This window comes from Dama dama, chromosome 8 (assembly GCF_033118175.1).
Source record: "Dama dama isolate Ldn47 chromosome 8, ASM3311817v1, whole genome shotgun sequence".
In the NCBI taxonomy this organism is placed as follows: Eukaryota; Metazoa; Chordata; class Mammalia; order Artiodactyla; family Cervidae; genus Dama; species Dama dama.
The window spans coordinates 13581527-13598544 of NC_083688.1; the positions used below are offsets into that span (position 1 = coordinate 13581527).

General features: G+C 54.5%; 1 protein-coding gene across 1 annotated transcript; it reads left to right on the forward strand.

The window, feature by feature from the left end:
- Positions 1–435: 435 nt before the first annotated feature.
- On the forward strand, positions 436–16456 carry SERINC2 (serine incorporator 2). The gene is made up of 10 exons (XM_061148427.1): positions 436–535; positions 8110–8271; positions 9374–9564; positions 10013–10092; positions 10427–10564; positions 11181–11350; positions 13088–13178; positions 13469–13610; positions 14450–14671; positions 15880–16456. Exons 1-10 carry the CDS (start codon positions 497–499, stop codon positions 16013–16015), a joined length of 1371 nt encoding a protein of 456 aa, XP_061004410.1. The 5' UTR covers positions 436–496; the 3' UTR covers positions 16016–16456.
- Positions 16457–17018: the final 562 nt, after the last annotated feature.

The window sequence follows — 17018 nt, forward strand, 5'->3', positions numbered from 1 at the left end:
AGGTATCCTCATTTCACAGACGGGGAAACTGAGGCTCAGAGAGGGGAAGTGACTTGCCCATTTCTTTGTCCAATCATGCAACACTTCGGTATTGGGCAGAGGCTCTATGCCAAACGCCGAGGAGTCCCGTGTGACCAACTCTTGGGGTAGGGAGAAGTGTTGTTGAGGTCGTGTTTGCTGCCTCGCCGGGAATCGAACCCAGCTGTCCCTATTTCCAAACCATCACTTTGGATCCGGACGTGAGTCCAGCTGCGCGGCTTGCGCGGCAGCTGGAATCCCCGGTACCCCCACTTTCCTTACGGTCCCGCCCAGCGCACTTGCCCCAGGTGAGTCCCGGGAGGCCCCGAACACCGCCGGAAAGCCGTGAGCGGTTTCGGCAGGTGGGGCGGAGCCGGGCCGGGGCGGGGCCGAGGGGCGGGGCCAGCCCCCGGCGCCTGGAGCCGGACAGGAGCCGGCGCCCCTCGGCCCGCGCCCCGCGCCCCGCGCCGCCGCAAACATGGGGGCCTGCCTGGGCGCCTGCTCCCTGCTCAGCTGCGTGAGTCCTGACCCCGGCGCCCGCCCGCGCCGCCTGCCCCTTCTTCGGGCTCGCACTTTTGTCCTATCTTCTTCCTCCAAATAGTTTCTTCTTTTTCCTTCCTCCAAACTTGTCTTTCTGGGCCCGCACCCCGCCTCCTCGCTCCTCGGGTACCCCGGCTCCTCGGGTACCCCGGCTCCTCGAGTCCCCCCACCCCCATCCCGGGCCCGCGGGCGCCGGAGACGGCTGGTGTCCGGCGATCGGCTTACCGCGGGGGAAGGGGTGGGGCGCCCCGGGGCGGGGGGAAGGGAGTGCCCTGGGCGGGCGCCCCTCCAGGGAACTGGGGAGACTGAGGCCCAGAGCCCGGGGCGGGGATGGGCGCTGCAGCCCCAGTTGGCTCAACTAGGAGCCGTCCTGGCCGTGCGTCTCGCGTCTGCCTCCCCGACGCTCCCTTTGTGTGCCTGCCGGTCCCTGCCCCTCTCCGCCGGTGTCCTCTGTCTGTCTGTGTGTCAGTCAGGCTGTCTGTCCCTGCCCGTCTGCCTCGTTTGTCCCTTTGTGTGTGTCTGATATCTGTCCGTTCGTTCGTTCGACTGTCTTTGTCCGTCCGAAGCCTCATAACATCTGTCATTGTCTGTCTTCACGGTTCCGAGTCTCTCTGCCCGCCAGGGTCTGTCTGCCCGTCCGGTCTGTTAGTCTCTCTGTGCCTTGTCCCTGGCTCAGGCCAGACTCCTGGGCACTTTTCCAGTGAACCCCAGACCTTTCCCTCCTAGGCCCCAGGGCCGAAGTTGGGGGTGGGGAGGAAGACCCTCTCTGCCTTTCTAAGCCGATCTTGAGCCAGCTTGAGTCCGTCTTGCGGGTTACTGCCAACACCGGCCCGACTCTGGGTGGGGACACCCAGGAACCGAGGGAGGTGGGGTCTGGGGGGAGGGACTACCTGGTCATCTGCTCGGGGACCTGGGGAGCAGCCAGCCCGGGTTGGCACTGCTGCCGGCAGAGGGGAGGAGCGTCAGCCAGACCCTGGCGGGGAGGCCCCTTCTCCTTTTCCCGGCCCCCGTTCCTTTCCCTCTTCCCTTCATTAAATCTGAGGTTCATTCAGGCAGCCCCCTCCCCCTCTGCCCTACACAAAGAGGAGCCGAGAGGAAGGGGGAGGGGGTTCTGGTGGCTGCTGAATCCCAGACTTAACTTTCCTTTGTCCCCGATGTGTGTGAATGATAGGATGGGGGTGTAGGGGCCCACAGCTGGGGATCTAGAGAGATGTACTTTACAGCTATTTTCCGAGAAGGGTATCTGCATAGAGAGGCTATAGAGGGGGTCCCTGGACCCTTGTCCCCTCTGGGCCTCCATGTCCCCATATGTGAGGGTGTGTGTGTGTGTGTGTGTGTGTGTGTGTGTGTGTGTGTATGTGTGTGTGTGTGTGTGTGTGTGTGCAGGAGCTGATTCCTGAGATCTCTTCCTGCCCGGTGACACCAAGTTTTGGGTTGGAGCTCTGGCCAGAAAGGGTTTGCTTCCTGGTGGGGGAGGGAGAGTTTCCTTGGAGTTGACTAGAATTCCTTCTGGCTGGGCTAGCCAGGGGGTGGGGGAGGTTGTTGAAAGGAGACCTGCCATTTCCCTGTACCTCTGTTTCTCCATCTGCCTCACTCAAGATTTAAAAGTGCCCCACCTTGTTCTTGGCATATAGTAAGCTCTCCAAGCAGGAGCTATTGTTATTATCATTTTTAAAAGGTGGGTGGAGAATTCCTTCTGGAGCCAGTTGCTGGACTCTGAGTCAGGCTCCTGCAATGCTGAATCAGAAGGCACCAGACAGGCCTGCGCCAACCCATGGGTTACAGATGAGGAAGCTGCAGCCCAGAGAGGTTAGCCGACTTGCTTAAGGTTGCACAGTGAAAGGAGGAAGATCTGCACAGGCAGGATTAATATCTGATCCCTAGTCTAGGCTTCTGCCCACATCTTCCCTCCCTTCATATTCTGGGTGCTGAGGGGCAGGGTTGGCCCAGAGTAGAATCTGGAGGTTCGGGAGGTTGCAGGTATCTAACGTCTGCAAGGGACCTGCCCCTCCTGTTAAGAGCCTCCCCTTGGCACTCTGACCTCTGATGGTTACCGGGTACTTACTGCATGCCAAGTGCTGTGCTGAGCCTTTCACCTGTGCCATCTGATTACCCACCCACCCCACTCCCCACCCCCCACCATGACAGAGTTAACTTATTTTGCAGATTGTGATACTGATGATAGCCACTATTGGACTGGGTCCTTACTGTAGGCCCGGAACTCAGAGCCCAGCGGTGTAGTGAGCATTTTGTATGTATCCTTTCATTTAGTCCTCACGGCGACCCCAGTGAGGAAGTTAATATTCACAGCTGAGAAAGCTGGATTCAGAGAGGGAAGACAGTTTCCCCGCAACCACACAGTATTAAGTGGTGCTGTTGGGCGCTGCTGGGTAACCAGTAGCAATGTTTCAATGGACACTTGCCCGAGAGGACTGAAGTTCTAATGAGGGAGTCACCAGGCATCTTTAGGGGGAACATTTTGGCATACGTGGCTCCCCTTGGTCAGAGGCAAATCTGTCACAGCAAGTAGGGAATGCAAGTGGCTCTCTCTTTTATTAAAAAAAAAAAAGAGTTTTATTTATTTATCTATTTTTGGCTCTGCTGGGTCTTCATTGCTGTGTGGACTTTTCTCTAGTTGCAGAGAGTGAGGCTACTCTCTAGTCACCGTGTGAGGGCTTCTGATTGTGGTGACTTCTCTTGTTGTAGAGCTTGGGTTCTAGGCAAGCGGGCTTCAGTAGTTGGAGCACGCACACTCAGTAGTTGCAGCTCACAGGCTCTTGAGCACTGGCTCAGTAGTTTTGGCACGCGGGCTTCGTTGCTCCGTGGCATATGGAATCTTCCCAGACCAGGAATCGAACCCGGGTCCCCTTCATTGGCAGGTGGATTCTTATCCACTGCACAACCAGGGAAGTCCACAAGTGGCTCTCTTGGTTAGTGTTTGTGCTGGACTGAAGGTGAGTCCTGGCCAGGAGGAGATAAGATAGACCCACTAGAGATGGGAGTCACCAAGCAGGTCAACACAGGGCAAGTTGGACAGTCGGCAGATACTTAGGGATGGCCTTCTATAGGCGAGGGAGTGTGAAAGGTGTTTGCATCAGACAGCTTGGTCTGGGTCCTGGCTTGGTCTGTTCTCAGCTGCGTGACTGAGAACCTCTCCCTTGTCTGAACAGTGGAGATAACTGTGATATCACCTCTCAGCATGTCGGGAGGGTTCTGTGGGACTTAGCCTGAAGCTGGCGTGCAACAGCTGCTCTGTAACCTCCCGCCAGTGGTAAAGCACTGGATACCACATTTGAGGAAGTGGGGAAGCTGCTAAAACCCATGGCTGTCTGATGGGCTCCAAGCCGCTTCACTGCCCTGCCTGGAAGCCCATTTTATAGCTGAGGAAACTGAGTCCCTCAGGGGCAAAAAGAGACTTGTCTAAGGTCGTCCTGCCAGCTGGCGGCAGGGACACGACAGGGCCCGCTCCTCTTCACACTGCATCGGGGAAAGAAGTGTGCTTGAAGTAGTCTTGGGCTGCCCTTTTCTCAGGGTGGCTCAGCCAGTTCGGGGGTGCCACGGAAGCTTGCAGCTTATTAGACACTCAGGCCCAGGGTTTCCTGAGTTCTGAGTTCTCCTTTCTGAGAATCTGGCTGGTGCTATGAGTCTACCAGTCTAAGTTCTGGTGCTTTTCCATTGCTACCTTTCCCCTGCGTGCATCTGGGGAGGGGTGTGTTGTAATCTGAGTGTAGGAATGGTGTAATAGTCTACCGTGGCCTTTCACTTTGCATCCCAAGCGTAGCCTGTGTTGCTGTCAATCTAGGGATTTTCATCTTTCCTGCTTCTGTACCATTCCATGGGGTTAGTAGTCACCACTGTCCTCTGGTGTAGGGCAAAGAGGTCATTTGCGGTTTCTTGATATTCTAATAAGTTCATGCAACTTAAAGCTTTGTGCCTATTTTAGTTTTTTCTCTTAATTTAAAGTTTTTCTTTTTTTTTTTTTTAATAATAAAATCAACTTTATTGGGGTATACTTTACATTTAACTATATTTAGTTTCCCAGGGACGGCAGAGCCTGGTGGGCTGCCATCTATGGGGTCGCACAGAGTCGGACACGACTGAGTTGACTTAGCAGCAGCAGCAGTTTCATATACCCATTTAAGTGTTACCAACACATCTGCTTCATTCAGCAGAAAGATCCCTCTTAAGGAAGTACCATGGTGCAGTGATGGGCATTTAGTTAATTTCAGCTTTCCCTTATTGTTTTCCTCCTGTGAACAGTGTCACTGTGTGTGTGCGTGTGTCTGCTTTTACTCCATGGGCTGGTATTTGTGTAGGAAGAAGTTGTGGTTGGAGTGATCCCCAGAGGTGGGGAGTAGAGATTAGGATGTATGAACAACTGCAAGGATGCTCCAGAAGCAGCCAGGGTGGAAGAGAGGGGCTCTGTGTATTTCTGTCTCCCAGACCTGGTCTCTCTGGTTACCAGCCAGGTCTTTGGAAACCTGAGATTTCAGGTATCAGAAATACCTGGATTTTGATCTCTAAGAACCAGAGTAAATTGAAAGGCCACCCTCCCTGACTGCAGTGTGGCAGCTTTTCTTGTGTCTCAAATGTCTCAGATGGAAATGGTAATGAGCCAGAGCTGGGCCTTGACCTGGGTACTTGGGTACTTGGTTCCTGAGATCAGTGCCTGTTGTTCAGCTGCTCAGTCATGTCCGACTCTTTGTGACCCCATGGACTGCAGCACACTAGGCTTCCCTGTCCTTCACCATTTCCCAGAGCTTGCTCAAATTCATGTCCATCGAGTCGGTGATGCCATCCAGCCATGACATCCTCTGTTGTCCCTTCTCCTCCTGCCCTCAATCTTTCCCAGCATCAGGGTCTTTTCCAATGAGTTGGCTGTTTGCATCAGGTGGCCAAAGTATTGGAGCTTCAGCTTCAGTGTCAGTCCTTCCAATGAATATTCAGGACTGATTTACTTTAGGAGTGACTGGTGGGATCTCCTTGCTGTGCAAGGGACTCTGAAGTCTTCCCCAACACCACAGTTCAAAAGCATCAATTCTTCAGCACTCAGCCTTCTTTATGGTCCAACTTTCACATCCGTACATTATTACTAGAAAAACCATAGCTTTGACTATATGGACCTTTGTTGGCAAAGTAATGTCCCTGCTTTTTAACCCCTGAACAGTGCCTGTTGGCCTCCCTTGGTTTTCTTGGGCACTTGAGGGATTGTTTTCATCACTGGGGTGTTTTGAAATTAAACAATACTGCCATCCATGACTTAGCAGACCCTGGCGCAGACAGACTTGATCTCAAATCCCAGCTCCTCAGCTTACTTGCGACGTGACCTTGGTTGTGTCATCTCCTTGAGTTTCAGTTTCCCATTTGTAAATGGGGGGTTACAGCATACTTCATAGTGTCAGTGAGTAATCTAGACAAAGTGCTCACCAGTGTCTGGGACAGAGTAGCTCATCATAAAGGGAAGCCATCACTATTATTACTGCCATCCACTTGCTGTGTGATTTCTGGCAAGTCTATTAACCTCTCTGATCTCAGAATGCTCTTTAAGGTTTATAAAACACTCTTTCTGGCATTTGCTTATCTTCTCACCACCCCACCCCGCCAAGTAGCCATGGATAGGAGTCAGGGCTCTGGGCGGCGTTTGCAAGATACAACCCGAAATTGATAGATGGGTGGATTGTTATGATTTGGACCCTGAGGGAGAATTCCATTCTGCAGGCATTTCGTTTAGCATCCATGCTGTGCTTGGCTTTGTGGATGAGAGAGATAGGTTCCAAGGAGCATTCCCAGGGGCCTTTCCAGTCCAAGGGGAGAGGAGGGAGGCGACGGGAAGGCAGCTGCACCGCAAGCACAGTGTGCGGTACCCCTGTGACCAGTCCAGAAAGCAGGGGACAGGGTCTCAGAGGAGCAAGGGACCCTTTCAGCCTCTCTCTGCAAAGCTGGTCACTCAGTAGAAGGCTGTTCCTGTCCCTCTCCACTTTGGGAGGTGGTGCCCAATGGCCATGGAGGCCCGTTGATCATAGGAAGAACACCAGGGTCCTGTACGTGGCTGCCAGGCCACCAGCCTGGCCGACCTTACCACCCACTTGCTCTTGAAGCTTTGGCCACAAGGCCTTCTTTTCCTTCCTCCAACACTCAGCTCCTTCCCACCCCCAGAGCCACTGCAGACTCTCTTCCTTTTGTCTGGAACACTTTCTTCATCTTGGCCAGGAGAGTGCGTCCTCACTGTTCAGCTCAGCTTAAATGGCATCCCTTCAGGGCAGTGACTCGCCACTTCCCATCTAAACTAGGCCCCCGTCGGTCACTCTCATGGCAGCACTTACCATGACAGGTGTAAGAATGTGGTGAGTCTCTTTCCTGCCCTCAAAAACTCCAGGAGGGTGGAGCCCGTGTCTCTTGCCCTCCTGACTCTCACATACCTGAATGAGGAGTCAGAGCTGTTTAGAGGAAGAGAAACGGTGACCCACAGATATCTGGATGTGGGCCCGTTTCCTCCAAGGCTAGGCTGTGGAACTGGCTTCTGTGGGCTGAGGCTACAACTACGAATGGAGTGGCATCACCAGCCCCTAAGCGATTTCAGCCAGCCCCCGGAAGGGAGGGGCTGACACAGGGCAGAGGCGCCTGAGACAGAAGGGGTTGGACGCCCCTGCTGTCCAATCTGGTGCAGCACCAGGCCGGGAATCCCACCCTCTCATAGTCTTCATTCCGTTCATTCAGCAGATGTTGAGTGATCAGCGCCTGCTGTTTCTTGAGGTCTTAGCATATGTCTGGTACCATGCCAGACACTTTACACTCGTTCAACAGATAGTCCCTGAACTCCCGATGATGTGTCAGGCCTGGTTCCCATTTCTGGCACCTCCACGGTGAACAGACAGACAATCCCCCCTGCCCTGGTGGAGCTCACACGTTAACAATGAGAGGCAGGCCCCGTGAATCAACTGTGAAGCCAATCAGTGGTTGTCTAAGTCCTATGGAGAAAAATAAAGCAGGCAAGGAGGACGGGAAGCCTGAGGGAGTTAAAATTTAAAATCCTGATTTTGTTCTTAAGACTGCCATGTGAGAACCAGGTACCCTTCTGATTTCCATTTTATGAAAGGGGAAACTGAGGTTAAGAGAGGATAAGTGAACCGTATAAGGTTACACGGCTAGCTAGCGACAGGATTGGTCTTTTAGATTTTCTTTTTCCACTCTGCTTCATCTGAAATAAGAAACAGTGTGACCTCAGCTCTCTCTCTCTCTGGGAAGCCACAGTAACCCCTGAGGATAGATCCAGGTTTGAATCTGCATTCTGTTGCTTGCTGGCTGTGTGTCCTTGGGCAAGCCAGCCTCTTCCAGCCTTGGTCTCCTTGGCCTCTCCCTTGGGCTTGAGAGTTAAATGGTGTGACATCTGGGGAATAGGTATCCCTCCGTAGCGTGGCACGGGAGGGCTCTGCGTAGGTTTGGAGATACTGACCAGGCGGCAGGCAGTGGGCCCCAGGAGGATGCCGCGTGCTCGGGCGGGGAAGAGGAGAGGAGGCAGAGAGTAAGGGGCCATCCCCGCCCTCCCCGCAGGCGTCCTGCCTCTGTGGCTCTGCCCCCTGCATCCTGTGCAGCTGCTGCCCCTGTAGCCACAACTCCACGCTGAGCCGCCTCTTCTTCACGGTCTTCCTCTTCCTCGGGGTGCTGGTGTGTGTCATCATGCTGAGTCCTGGCGTGGAGAGCCAGCTCTACAAGGTAAGCCACCTGCGGGACGTGGCCTCTGGCGAAGGCTCAGCTACCAGAGGGCCCAGCTGATCAAGAGGTGGGCAGGACAGGGAGGGTTTGGAGTGAATCACAGATGGAAACCAGTGGACCGCTGAGAATAAAACCCTCTCCGTGTTCCCCAAAGCCCACCTCCTGCTTAGCACCATTTGCACATCCCACCCCCGCCCTGGCACCATCCGTGGCTGTTAGCCCATCTGCCCATAAAGGAACACGACTATCTTGTTAATTACTAGGGAACCTGGAGACACGCTTTAGCCAGACGCCCTGTTTTCAAGAAACACCAGTTTGATGTTTGGTGGAACATGTTAACCTTGAGCCCATGGTGCACCTGCTTATAAAAAAGCTGAAAAGTAAAAAAAAAAAAAAAAAAAAAATGGGCAGGAGTGTCCAGCGCACTGATGATCCAAGCTTGACATTAGGGGGGTTGTTTCTTCACATTGGGAAGAGGGTTTGATCCTCCTCATTTCTCATAAGCCATGGTCCCCTTGGGGAGTCTCATGAATCGTTATTGCCCCCGCTCCAGACAGTGGCCCAGGGCAGTCTCTTCCCACTTCGATGCATAAGCCCAGTTTTGAGGGTCTTGTCTTCCCTTCATCTCAATGTTTCATAGTCCGTGGCACAGTGAGGCCAGAGGTTCTGACACGCTAGTGTGCACAGAGGCATGAATCCCCTGGGGAGTGTGCTAGAAATGCAGAATCTCAGACTCCACCTTAGAGACTCTAGTTCCGTAGGAGAGGGGATGTCAGCGGATTCTGATGTAACTGGTGGGTGGAGAGCGCTTTGGAAAATCCTGCCTTGGACAGTGCAGTGTAGTCCTGGGGTTGTGAGATGATAGTAGGGAAATAAACAAGATCTAACTGGACGTCTGTCCCGGAGGGGTTCACTCACAGGACTTGAGCAGCAGAGGTGGGTGGGAATGGAGATGGGTGGTGGATGGAGGTGGGAGGCACAGACTGCCGTCCAGCCCAGGCCTCCTGGGAGAACCTCTTGGCTGGCGGGGGGAGGCCTGGGCAGAGTCACCCTGGGTTCTGGGTGGGGTGGGGTGTTCAAGCTGCTCTGTCTGTCTCCACAGCTGCCCTGGGTGTGTAATGAGGGGACCGGATCCCATGTCGTCCTGCAGGGCCACATCGACTGTGGCTCCCTGCTTGGCCACCGCGCCGTCTACCGCATGTGCTTCGCTATGGCGGCCTTCTTCTTCCTTTTCTCTTTGCTCATGGTCTGCGTGCGCAGCAGTCGAGACCCCAGGGCTGCCATCCAGAATGGGTGAGGAGGGGCCCTACCCGAGGCCCTCCCGCAGTGGATTTCCCCATCCTCTGCCTGTCTCCAGCATCTCCAGACCCTACCTTCAGACTCAGGAGCTGCCGAAGCCAGGAGAACGCAGCTCAGAGATCAGTTCATTGAGCAGTGCCCACTTCTCAGATGAGGAAGTAAAGCCCAGGAAAGACAACAGCATGCCTATGGTCACACAGCAATTTAGTGGCACAGTTGGGGCTAGAACCTAGGTGGCCATCCTCACCCCTAATTGGTCCTTCCCTCTGCCCCTTGGGACTTTTTTTAAGGCCAGGACAGACTCTCTGTGCCCATCAGACCATTGGGAAGTCCCTGCCATCTCTCCCAGTACCTATTCTGTGGGGGTGGGATTCTGGGGGGCCAGCTTTTCCTCTCCCCCTACTCAGCTCTCTAGTCTGATCTACCCATTTCCCCACCATAGGTTTTGGTTCTTTAAGTTCCTGATTTTCGTGGGCATCACCGTGGGCGCCTTCTACATCCCTGACGGCTCCTTCTCCAACAGTAGGTGGCCTTGGTGGGGAGGGATGGGGGCTACCAAGAGGAACAAGCACTGATGGGTACTGCTGTTTGCACCCAGGAGACAGGTCTCTGCTGCTTGGCCAAGTGGCCTTCGGGGGTTAAGGGGACCTGCCTTGATACCCAGCTCGTACCCTGCCACAAGGCATCTCTGTGTGTGGCCTGGGGCTCCCTGAAGGAGGGGACATCAATACAGGGTGTGGCATGAATGACTGTTGAATGTATGAAAGTGAGTGTGAGAAGAGACCTGGAAGGTGCCTACCCCAGGCTGCTGCCCCACGGCTGGACCCCCTTGCTTCCCTCCCCTCTCCCCACCCAGTCTGGTTCTACTTCGGTGTCGTGGGCTCCTTCATCTTCCTCCTCATCCAGCTGCTGCTGCTCATCGACTTTGCACACTCCTGGAACCAGCGGTGGCTGTGCAAGGCTGAGGAGCGTGACTCCCGCGCCTGGTACGCAGGTCAGTGCTACCCCGTGGCCTCGTGCAGGGGCCGGGCTAACTGAGGGGGGGCATCCCTGAAGGACGGCGGCCTGGAGGGCATCTCAGCCTGCCTCCTGCCTTAGCACCGGAACTGAGCCGTCCGTGGCAGATGGAGAGAAGGGTATGTGTGGGCAGGGCGGTTGAGGTGGGTCAGCCCCCTGGAGGGGCCCGGCAGAGCAGGCCCTACAGAATTGACCACACCCAGCCAGACCAAACTTCAGATGACCCCTGGTTATTGAATCCCCAGTAGCAGAATGGGTCCCTTTTCAGACTGATTTTCTGAATCAGTCGAGAAGAAAGGATCACCACTTGGGATTGGCTTTGTTGTCACACCTCCCTGATCACCACGCATCTAGTTCACTCTTTGAAAGACTGTTCTCTTTTCATTGTCTTTATATTTATGGTGAGCTTATTTGTGGCAAGTGAATCATTTTAGTTCAGGGTGGGGCGGGAGCTCACAAAGGCTGGGTGTGGACGGAAGTTTGGCAGACACTCCTTGGAGGAGGAAGCTGGGGCCCAAGACCAGATGACTGCCCGATGAGGGATGGGGGTCCTTGTGCATCCAGACCCACCTGCTGCTGCCCCTTCCTCCCAGGCCTCTTCTTCTTCACCCTCCTCTTCTACGCGCTGTCGATCACGGCCGTGGCGCTGCTGTTTGTCTACTACACCCAGCCCGGTGCCTGCTATGAGGGCAAGGTTTTCATTGGCCTCAACCTCACTCTTTGTGTCTGCGTCTCCATAGTTGCTGTTCTGCCCAAGATCCAGGTGAGAGCCCTGCCTATCTCTGCCCAACCTGAAACCAGGCCCCTCGGTGTGTGGGACTCCTTGTAGGAAACCTGGGGGCTGGGGGCCAGGTCTTTCCATCTCTCTCTCTCCCAGAGGCTTGGGCCAAGAATGTGGGCTCCCAGGTCAGCCTCCCTGGGTTAGAGTCTCAACTCTTGCATTTACACGCTTGCTGTCTTTGGGAAAATGCCTTAACCTCCCTGTGCCTCTCTCATCTCAGATGTTAAATGAGGACAATAACACTTTTTGGAGTTATTCTCAAGATGGAGACCATGTTTGTGAACACAGAACAGTGCCTGGCCTATTGATATCCATCAGACATTGGCTGTTTTCATTATTCCAATGTTATCAGTTTTTATGCAAATCAGGAGAATATTAGGAAAGGTCACTTAAGTGATGATTCCTAGACACCTCAAGAAGTGGTGTTGGAAGGTGCAGTTCCACAGTTTCCAGTCCCAGACTATCTGGGATAATGGGTGGGGGCTGCCAAGGCAATCTTTTGTTCTTCAGAAAGGAGGCCTTCTGAGTCCAGTGGTATTTCATCTTGGGCTATCAACCCATCAGTGGTTTTAGAGGTAGCTTAGATAGTCTTTGAGGGTCCTCAGCAGAAAGGTTGGGAACCTTCCTTTGGGCCAGAGCTTCTTTTTGCCAGCAAGAAATTAGAAGCCCAGAGAGGGTGATGCCTTTGTTCCAGGTCATGCAGCAATCAGTATTCATTCAGCACATTCCTCTTGGGCATCCACTGTGTGCCAGGCACTCTTCTAGATGTTGGGGATACAGCTGTGAATAAGAGGAGGAATAATAATAGCTGACAGTTAACAGCATCCATTATGTCATTTAGTCCTCGCACCATCATCATCCCCACTTTCCAGATGAGGAAACAGAGGCTTAAAGAAGGAAGGAGACCTTGCCTAAGGTCACATGACTAGTAAGGGGTGGAGCTGGGATTGAACCCAGGCAGACAGGCTCCAGAGCCTGTGCTCTTAATCATAGAGTTCAGATTCATATTTTCAAGTGTGTGTGGTGGGAACTGGGAAAGAACAAACCTGGTGAGGAAATGAAGCTAGGTGAGATAACTTGGGGTAGTAAGGGCTATGTAAAAAAATAAATGGAATGTGGGCTGGAAGGGAGGTGGGCTGGCAGGGCCAGGGGCTTCTGCAGTCAGGGTTTTCAGGGCCTTCTGAGGAGTCCTGTTTAAGCAGAAGTCTGAATTCTAAAGAGGGGCTGCTAGTGCAGAGATATGAGGGAGGAACATGTTGGAAAGAGGGCATGGTGAGTGCAAAGGCCCTGAGGTTGGAGAGGACTTGGCAGAGGCTGAGACAGAGAGGTGGCCACTGTGGCTGAGGAGTAGTCGACAGGGAGGAGGTGGCGGGGGGGGGGGCGGGGGGGAGTGGGTGGTCAGGTGAGGATGAAGGTGGGGTAGAGGGAGAAGAGCTTTAACTCGAAGTGTGGAGAGATGCCGCCCTTGAAGGGTTTTCTCAGCGGGGGAACAAGTCGGGTCATCTGTTAAGAGAAAAAATTAGGGCTTAACCTTTGGGTAGGCAAGGTTGGGCAGTGGGTGGCCCAGATGGTATGTTCTCCCAAAGGGTATGGGGTGGGATGGCCCCAGGTGGTGGGGGTTTCTGAGGCCCCCCTGGTGGGGTGTGAGTGGGCTAGGTGGGAGTGGGGTGGGGTATACCAGGTTTGGCAGGAGTCACACTGATGGACCACTCTCGCCAGGATGCCCAGCCCAACTCGGGTCTGCTGCAGGCCTCGGTCATCACGCTCTACACCATGTTTGTCACCTGGCTGGCCTTATCCAACGTCCCCGGTGAGTAGAGGCCTGGGTTCCGGGAGGCCTGGTCTTTTTCCTAGGCTGGGGACCTTCAAAGATGTCAGGGACACCCCAGCCTCTGCCCGTTCCAAGACTCAGTCCTTCTGGGAGGTGGGGGGACCCTATCTGTTCCCGGCGCTCCCTCTGTTGTTTTGTCTGAGTGCTATCACTAGGACTTGGATGGTTGGTTGTGTGTCTGTCTGTCCATCTGATCCCATCCTCTGGGCTCCCTGGCTGCTCAGACCTGGCCTGCTGTGGGCTAAGGGTGACCATGCTCCCATCCCCAGACCAGAAATGCAACCCTCACCTGCTGACCCACTTTGGCAATGGGACGGTCCTGGCAGGCCCTGAGGGCTATGAGACCCACTGGTGGGACGCGCCAAGCATCGTGGGTCTTGTCGTCTTCATCCTGTGCACTGTCTTCATCAGGTAAGCGGAGGGTGGGGGTAGGGACTGGTCTCTGGGAAGGACTCATGATTGGGAGCCCTGAGCCACAAGTGAGGGGAGGGTGTGGGAGCCAGGACACCAAGCTCAACAGGGGGTGCTTTCTCAATTTGATGGAATGGGCTGCAATCCAGGTCTTCATTCACTTTTTTTCAAGATATGCCTTGGGTCCTCAAAATTGTATATGTGTCTCAAACTATTCAATATAGTTAAAAATGTCAAGACCTCATTATAGAAAAGCAATGATAAAAAATCATCACTGTTATTTTTATTATGAAGAGGAGGCAATAGGTAACCCTACTTACTTAAAATGAATAAAAGGAAACCAAATGTAACAGCAGGTGAGCATTATTGTGAACACTATTAATGAATGTAATTCCTGGGATGAGCCTTTGCAATACTAGATTCTCAAGATATGCTTATAGAAATGGCAGATAAACAATCAGAATAACAGGGGCTGTTTATTTGAGGCACAGTGCTACGGGTTCACACCGATATTCCATTTAATCCTCTCACCACCCCTGTAAGGGAGGTACTGTTATCTCTGATTTTATAGACAAGGAATCAGAGGCTCAGAGAGGTTAAGTGTCTTGCCCAAGGTCACACAGCAAGTAGGGGCAGAGTTGAGAGTCAAGGCAACTTGTTAACTCCAGGGCCGAGGGCCTAACCACCAGGCCACCGGCTCCCGAGGCTCGGGGACCCTGGTGTCCAGGGTCACTGTGACCAGTGCCGAGGTGTGTGAGGCCCCCTGGCGCTGCCCAGTTGCTCAGCTTGGTGGTGATGGCCCGACAGCCGTACCCAGGCTCTCCCCCCGCCTCCCACAGTCTGCGCTCCTCGGACCACCGGCAGGTCAACAGCCTGATGCAGACGGAGGAGTGCCCGCCCGTGCTGGACGCCACGCAGCAGCAGCAGCAGCAGGTGGTGGTCTCCGAGGGCCGGGCCTTCGACAACGAGCAGGACAGCGTCACCTACAGCTACTCCTTCTTCCACTTGTGCCTGGTGCTCGCCTCTGTCCACATCATGATGACGCTCACCAACTGGTACAGGTGCGTGGACGGAGCCTCAGCGCCCACGGTGTGTGAGCCGCGTGCCTTCCCCTCCGGCCCCGTGCTGGGGCTTGCCTGGTGCCTGCTCGAGACTTGGGCGGGGAGGTGTCTCTCTAGGACCCTCCAGGGAGCCTGCCCCATCTCTGCCTCACTTTCCCTGCCAGTGTCTGGTCTGTTCAGTAACTAGGACCTTTGCTGAGTGCCTGAGAAGTGGGGCTCACGGGAGGTGAGGCTGGGTCTGGGCAGGGCAGACCAAGCTTGCAGATCAGGTGCAGTGTTTGGGGTTGTGGGACCCCATTTGAGATTCATGGTTGGAGGGTTAGGAGCAGGGTGTGGGGTCAGAATCAAAGTCACAGGGTCAAGAACAGGGGTCATGAAGTTGAGAGTTGGGACTGGAGCCATATAAAATCACAGATTTGGTCATTTGGTTAAAATTGGAGTTTCAAGGCCAGAAAGCCAGCATTGAAGCGGCCAAGTCAAAGAGCGAAGATCAGAGTAACAAGGTCAGAGGCCAGGACTCTGGGGACAGGGCCAAGGGTCAGAATTGAGGTCAGAGATACCAGAATTGTGGTCATAAACTCCGGCTTGGGATTATGGGATTGAGGTTCAGAGTCAAGACTAAAGTCAGGTGCTTCAGGGTCCCAAAGTCAGGGACCAGGAGCGAGGTCACAGAATCAGGATCACAGGGTTAGTGACCAGAGTCAGGTCACAATATTACACCTAGGACTAGGGTCAGGATTGTAACTGAGGTCAGGATCAGGTCTACAGTACAAGGTCAAAAACTGTGTTTAGGGTCTTAAGGCCTGAAGCTGATGCTCCAATTCTTTGGCCACCTGATGCGAAGAGCCTACTCATTGGAAAAGACCCTGATGCTGGGAAAGACTGAGGCAAAAGGAAAAGGGGTCTGCAGAGGATGAGATGGTTAGACAGCATCACTGACTCAACGGACATGAATTTGCACAAACTCTGGGAGATAGTAGAGGACAGAGGAGGCCTGGCGTGCTGCGATCCATGGGGTTGTAGAGTCAGACTTAGCAACTGAACGGCAACCACACCAAGGCCAAGTGTCAAATATATCAGAGATAGGACTAGAGCTACAGGGTAAGAACCAGAGGTGAAGTCAGGGGTCACAACTGGATCCTAAGGTCGGGGCCGGGATTGAGGTCAGAGGTTGGGGCCAGGCTCACTGGGATGATGGTGTGTTCCAGACCCGGTGAGACCCGGAAGATGATCAGCACGTGGACCGCCGTGTGGGTGAAGATCTGCGCCAGCTGGACGGGGCTACTCCTCTATCTGTGGACCTTGGTAGCCCCCCTCCTCCTGCCCAACCGTGACTTCAGCTGAGGCAGCTCCCTGCAGCCGGTCCAACCTGGTGCCTCGGGGCTCGTGACAGCAGGCCAAGCCCCCGCCCCACCTCCAGGGCTTGCCCCTGAGCTGGGCCCCTCTGTTCTTAGTGCCTTCAGGGAGGATGAGCATCAGATCCCCCCCTGCCACTGCCCCCAGCTCCCCACTCCAGAGCCGCCTCCTCCTTCCCCTTGCCCCTACTTGCCCACACTCACCCTCTTGTGAAACAAGGGCCCCTTGTTCTAAGGCTCCCCAGGAGAGGGTCTTGAAGGAGAGAAATACTGAGAGCCGCTCAGAGCGGAAGTGCTCACTGCGAGGGGGTGCCCAGCACTGAGGCCCCGATCTTCCTGACCACGCACCCCAGGACGGCCCACCCCCTTCCTGGACTCTGTGCCTTACTGAGTCTCTCAGACTCCGCCAATAAAGAAGCCAGCAAGTGTGCCTCTCATGTCTGTGCCCCTTCCCCCTCGACATGGGTCCCTTCCTGATTGGGGACCACTCTGGCGGCTGGGAACAACGTCAGGGCAGAGGGGGCTGAGGGGCCAGACCATGGGGGACCTCAAAGGTCAGACAGAAGGCTCCTGGCTCTGCATCTGGGTCATGGAGAGCCTGAGGGTGGGGGCTATAGAGGAATGAGGGGCTTTGGGAAAAGGGAACCTTAGGGGGTCAGAAAAGGGGACCCTGGAACAGTGTTAAGTGATGAGGCCAGAGTCAAGATGGGAGGGGTGGGTCATGTGGGTGGCTAAGAGGCTGGTCTTTGCCTCTTATCTTACCAGCACCCCCCTGAGGTCTTCCAGGGTCTGCTGAAGCACTAGTCATCACGCTCCACTTCTTTCTGCTGTAGACTTGACACCTGCTCTGGGCCCCAGGGTGCAGTGGGGAAGAGTATGTTCTCTGACGTTGGCCAAACTGGCCTGGATCCGCTAAACTGCAAAAGCCATGGGGCTCCTGTGGGCTTGGGCAAGTCATTCCCCTGTAGGCCCTGGCTCCTCATTCAGCAGAT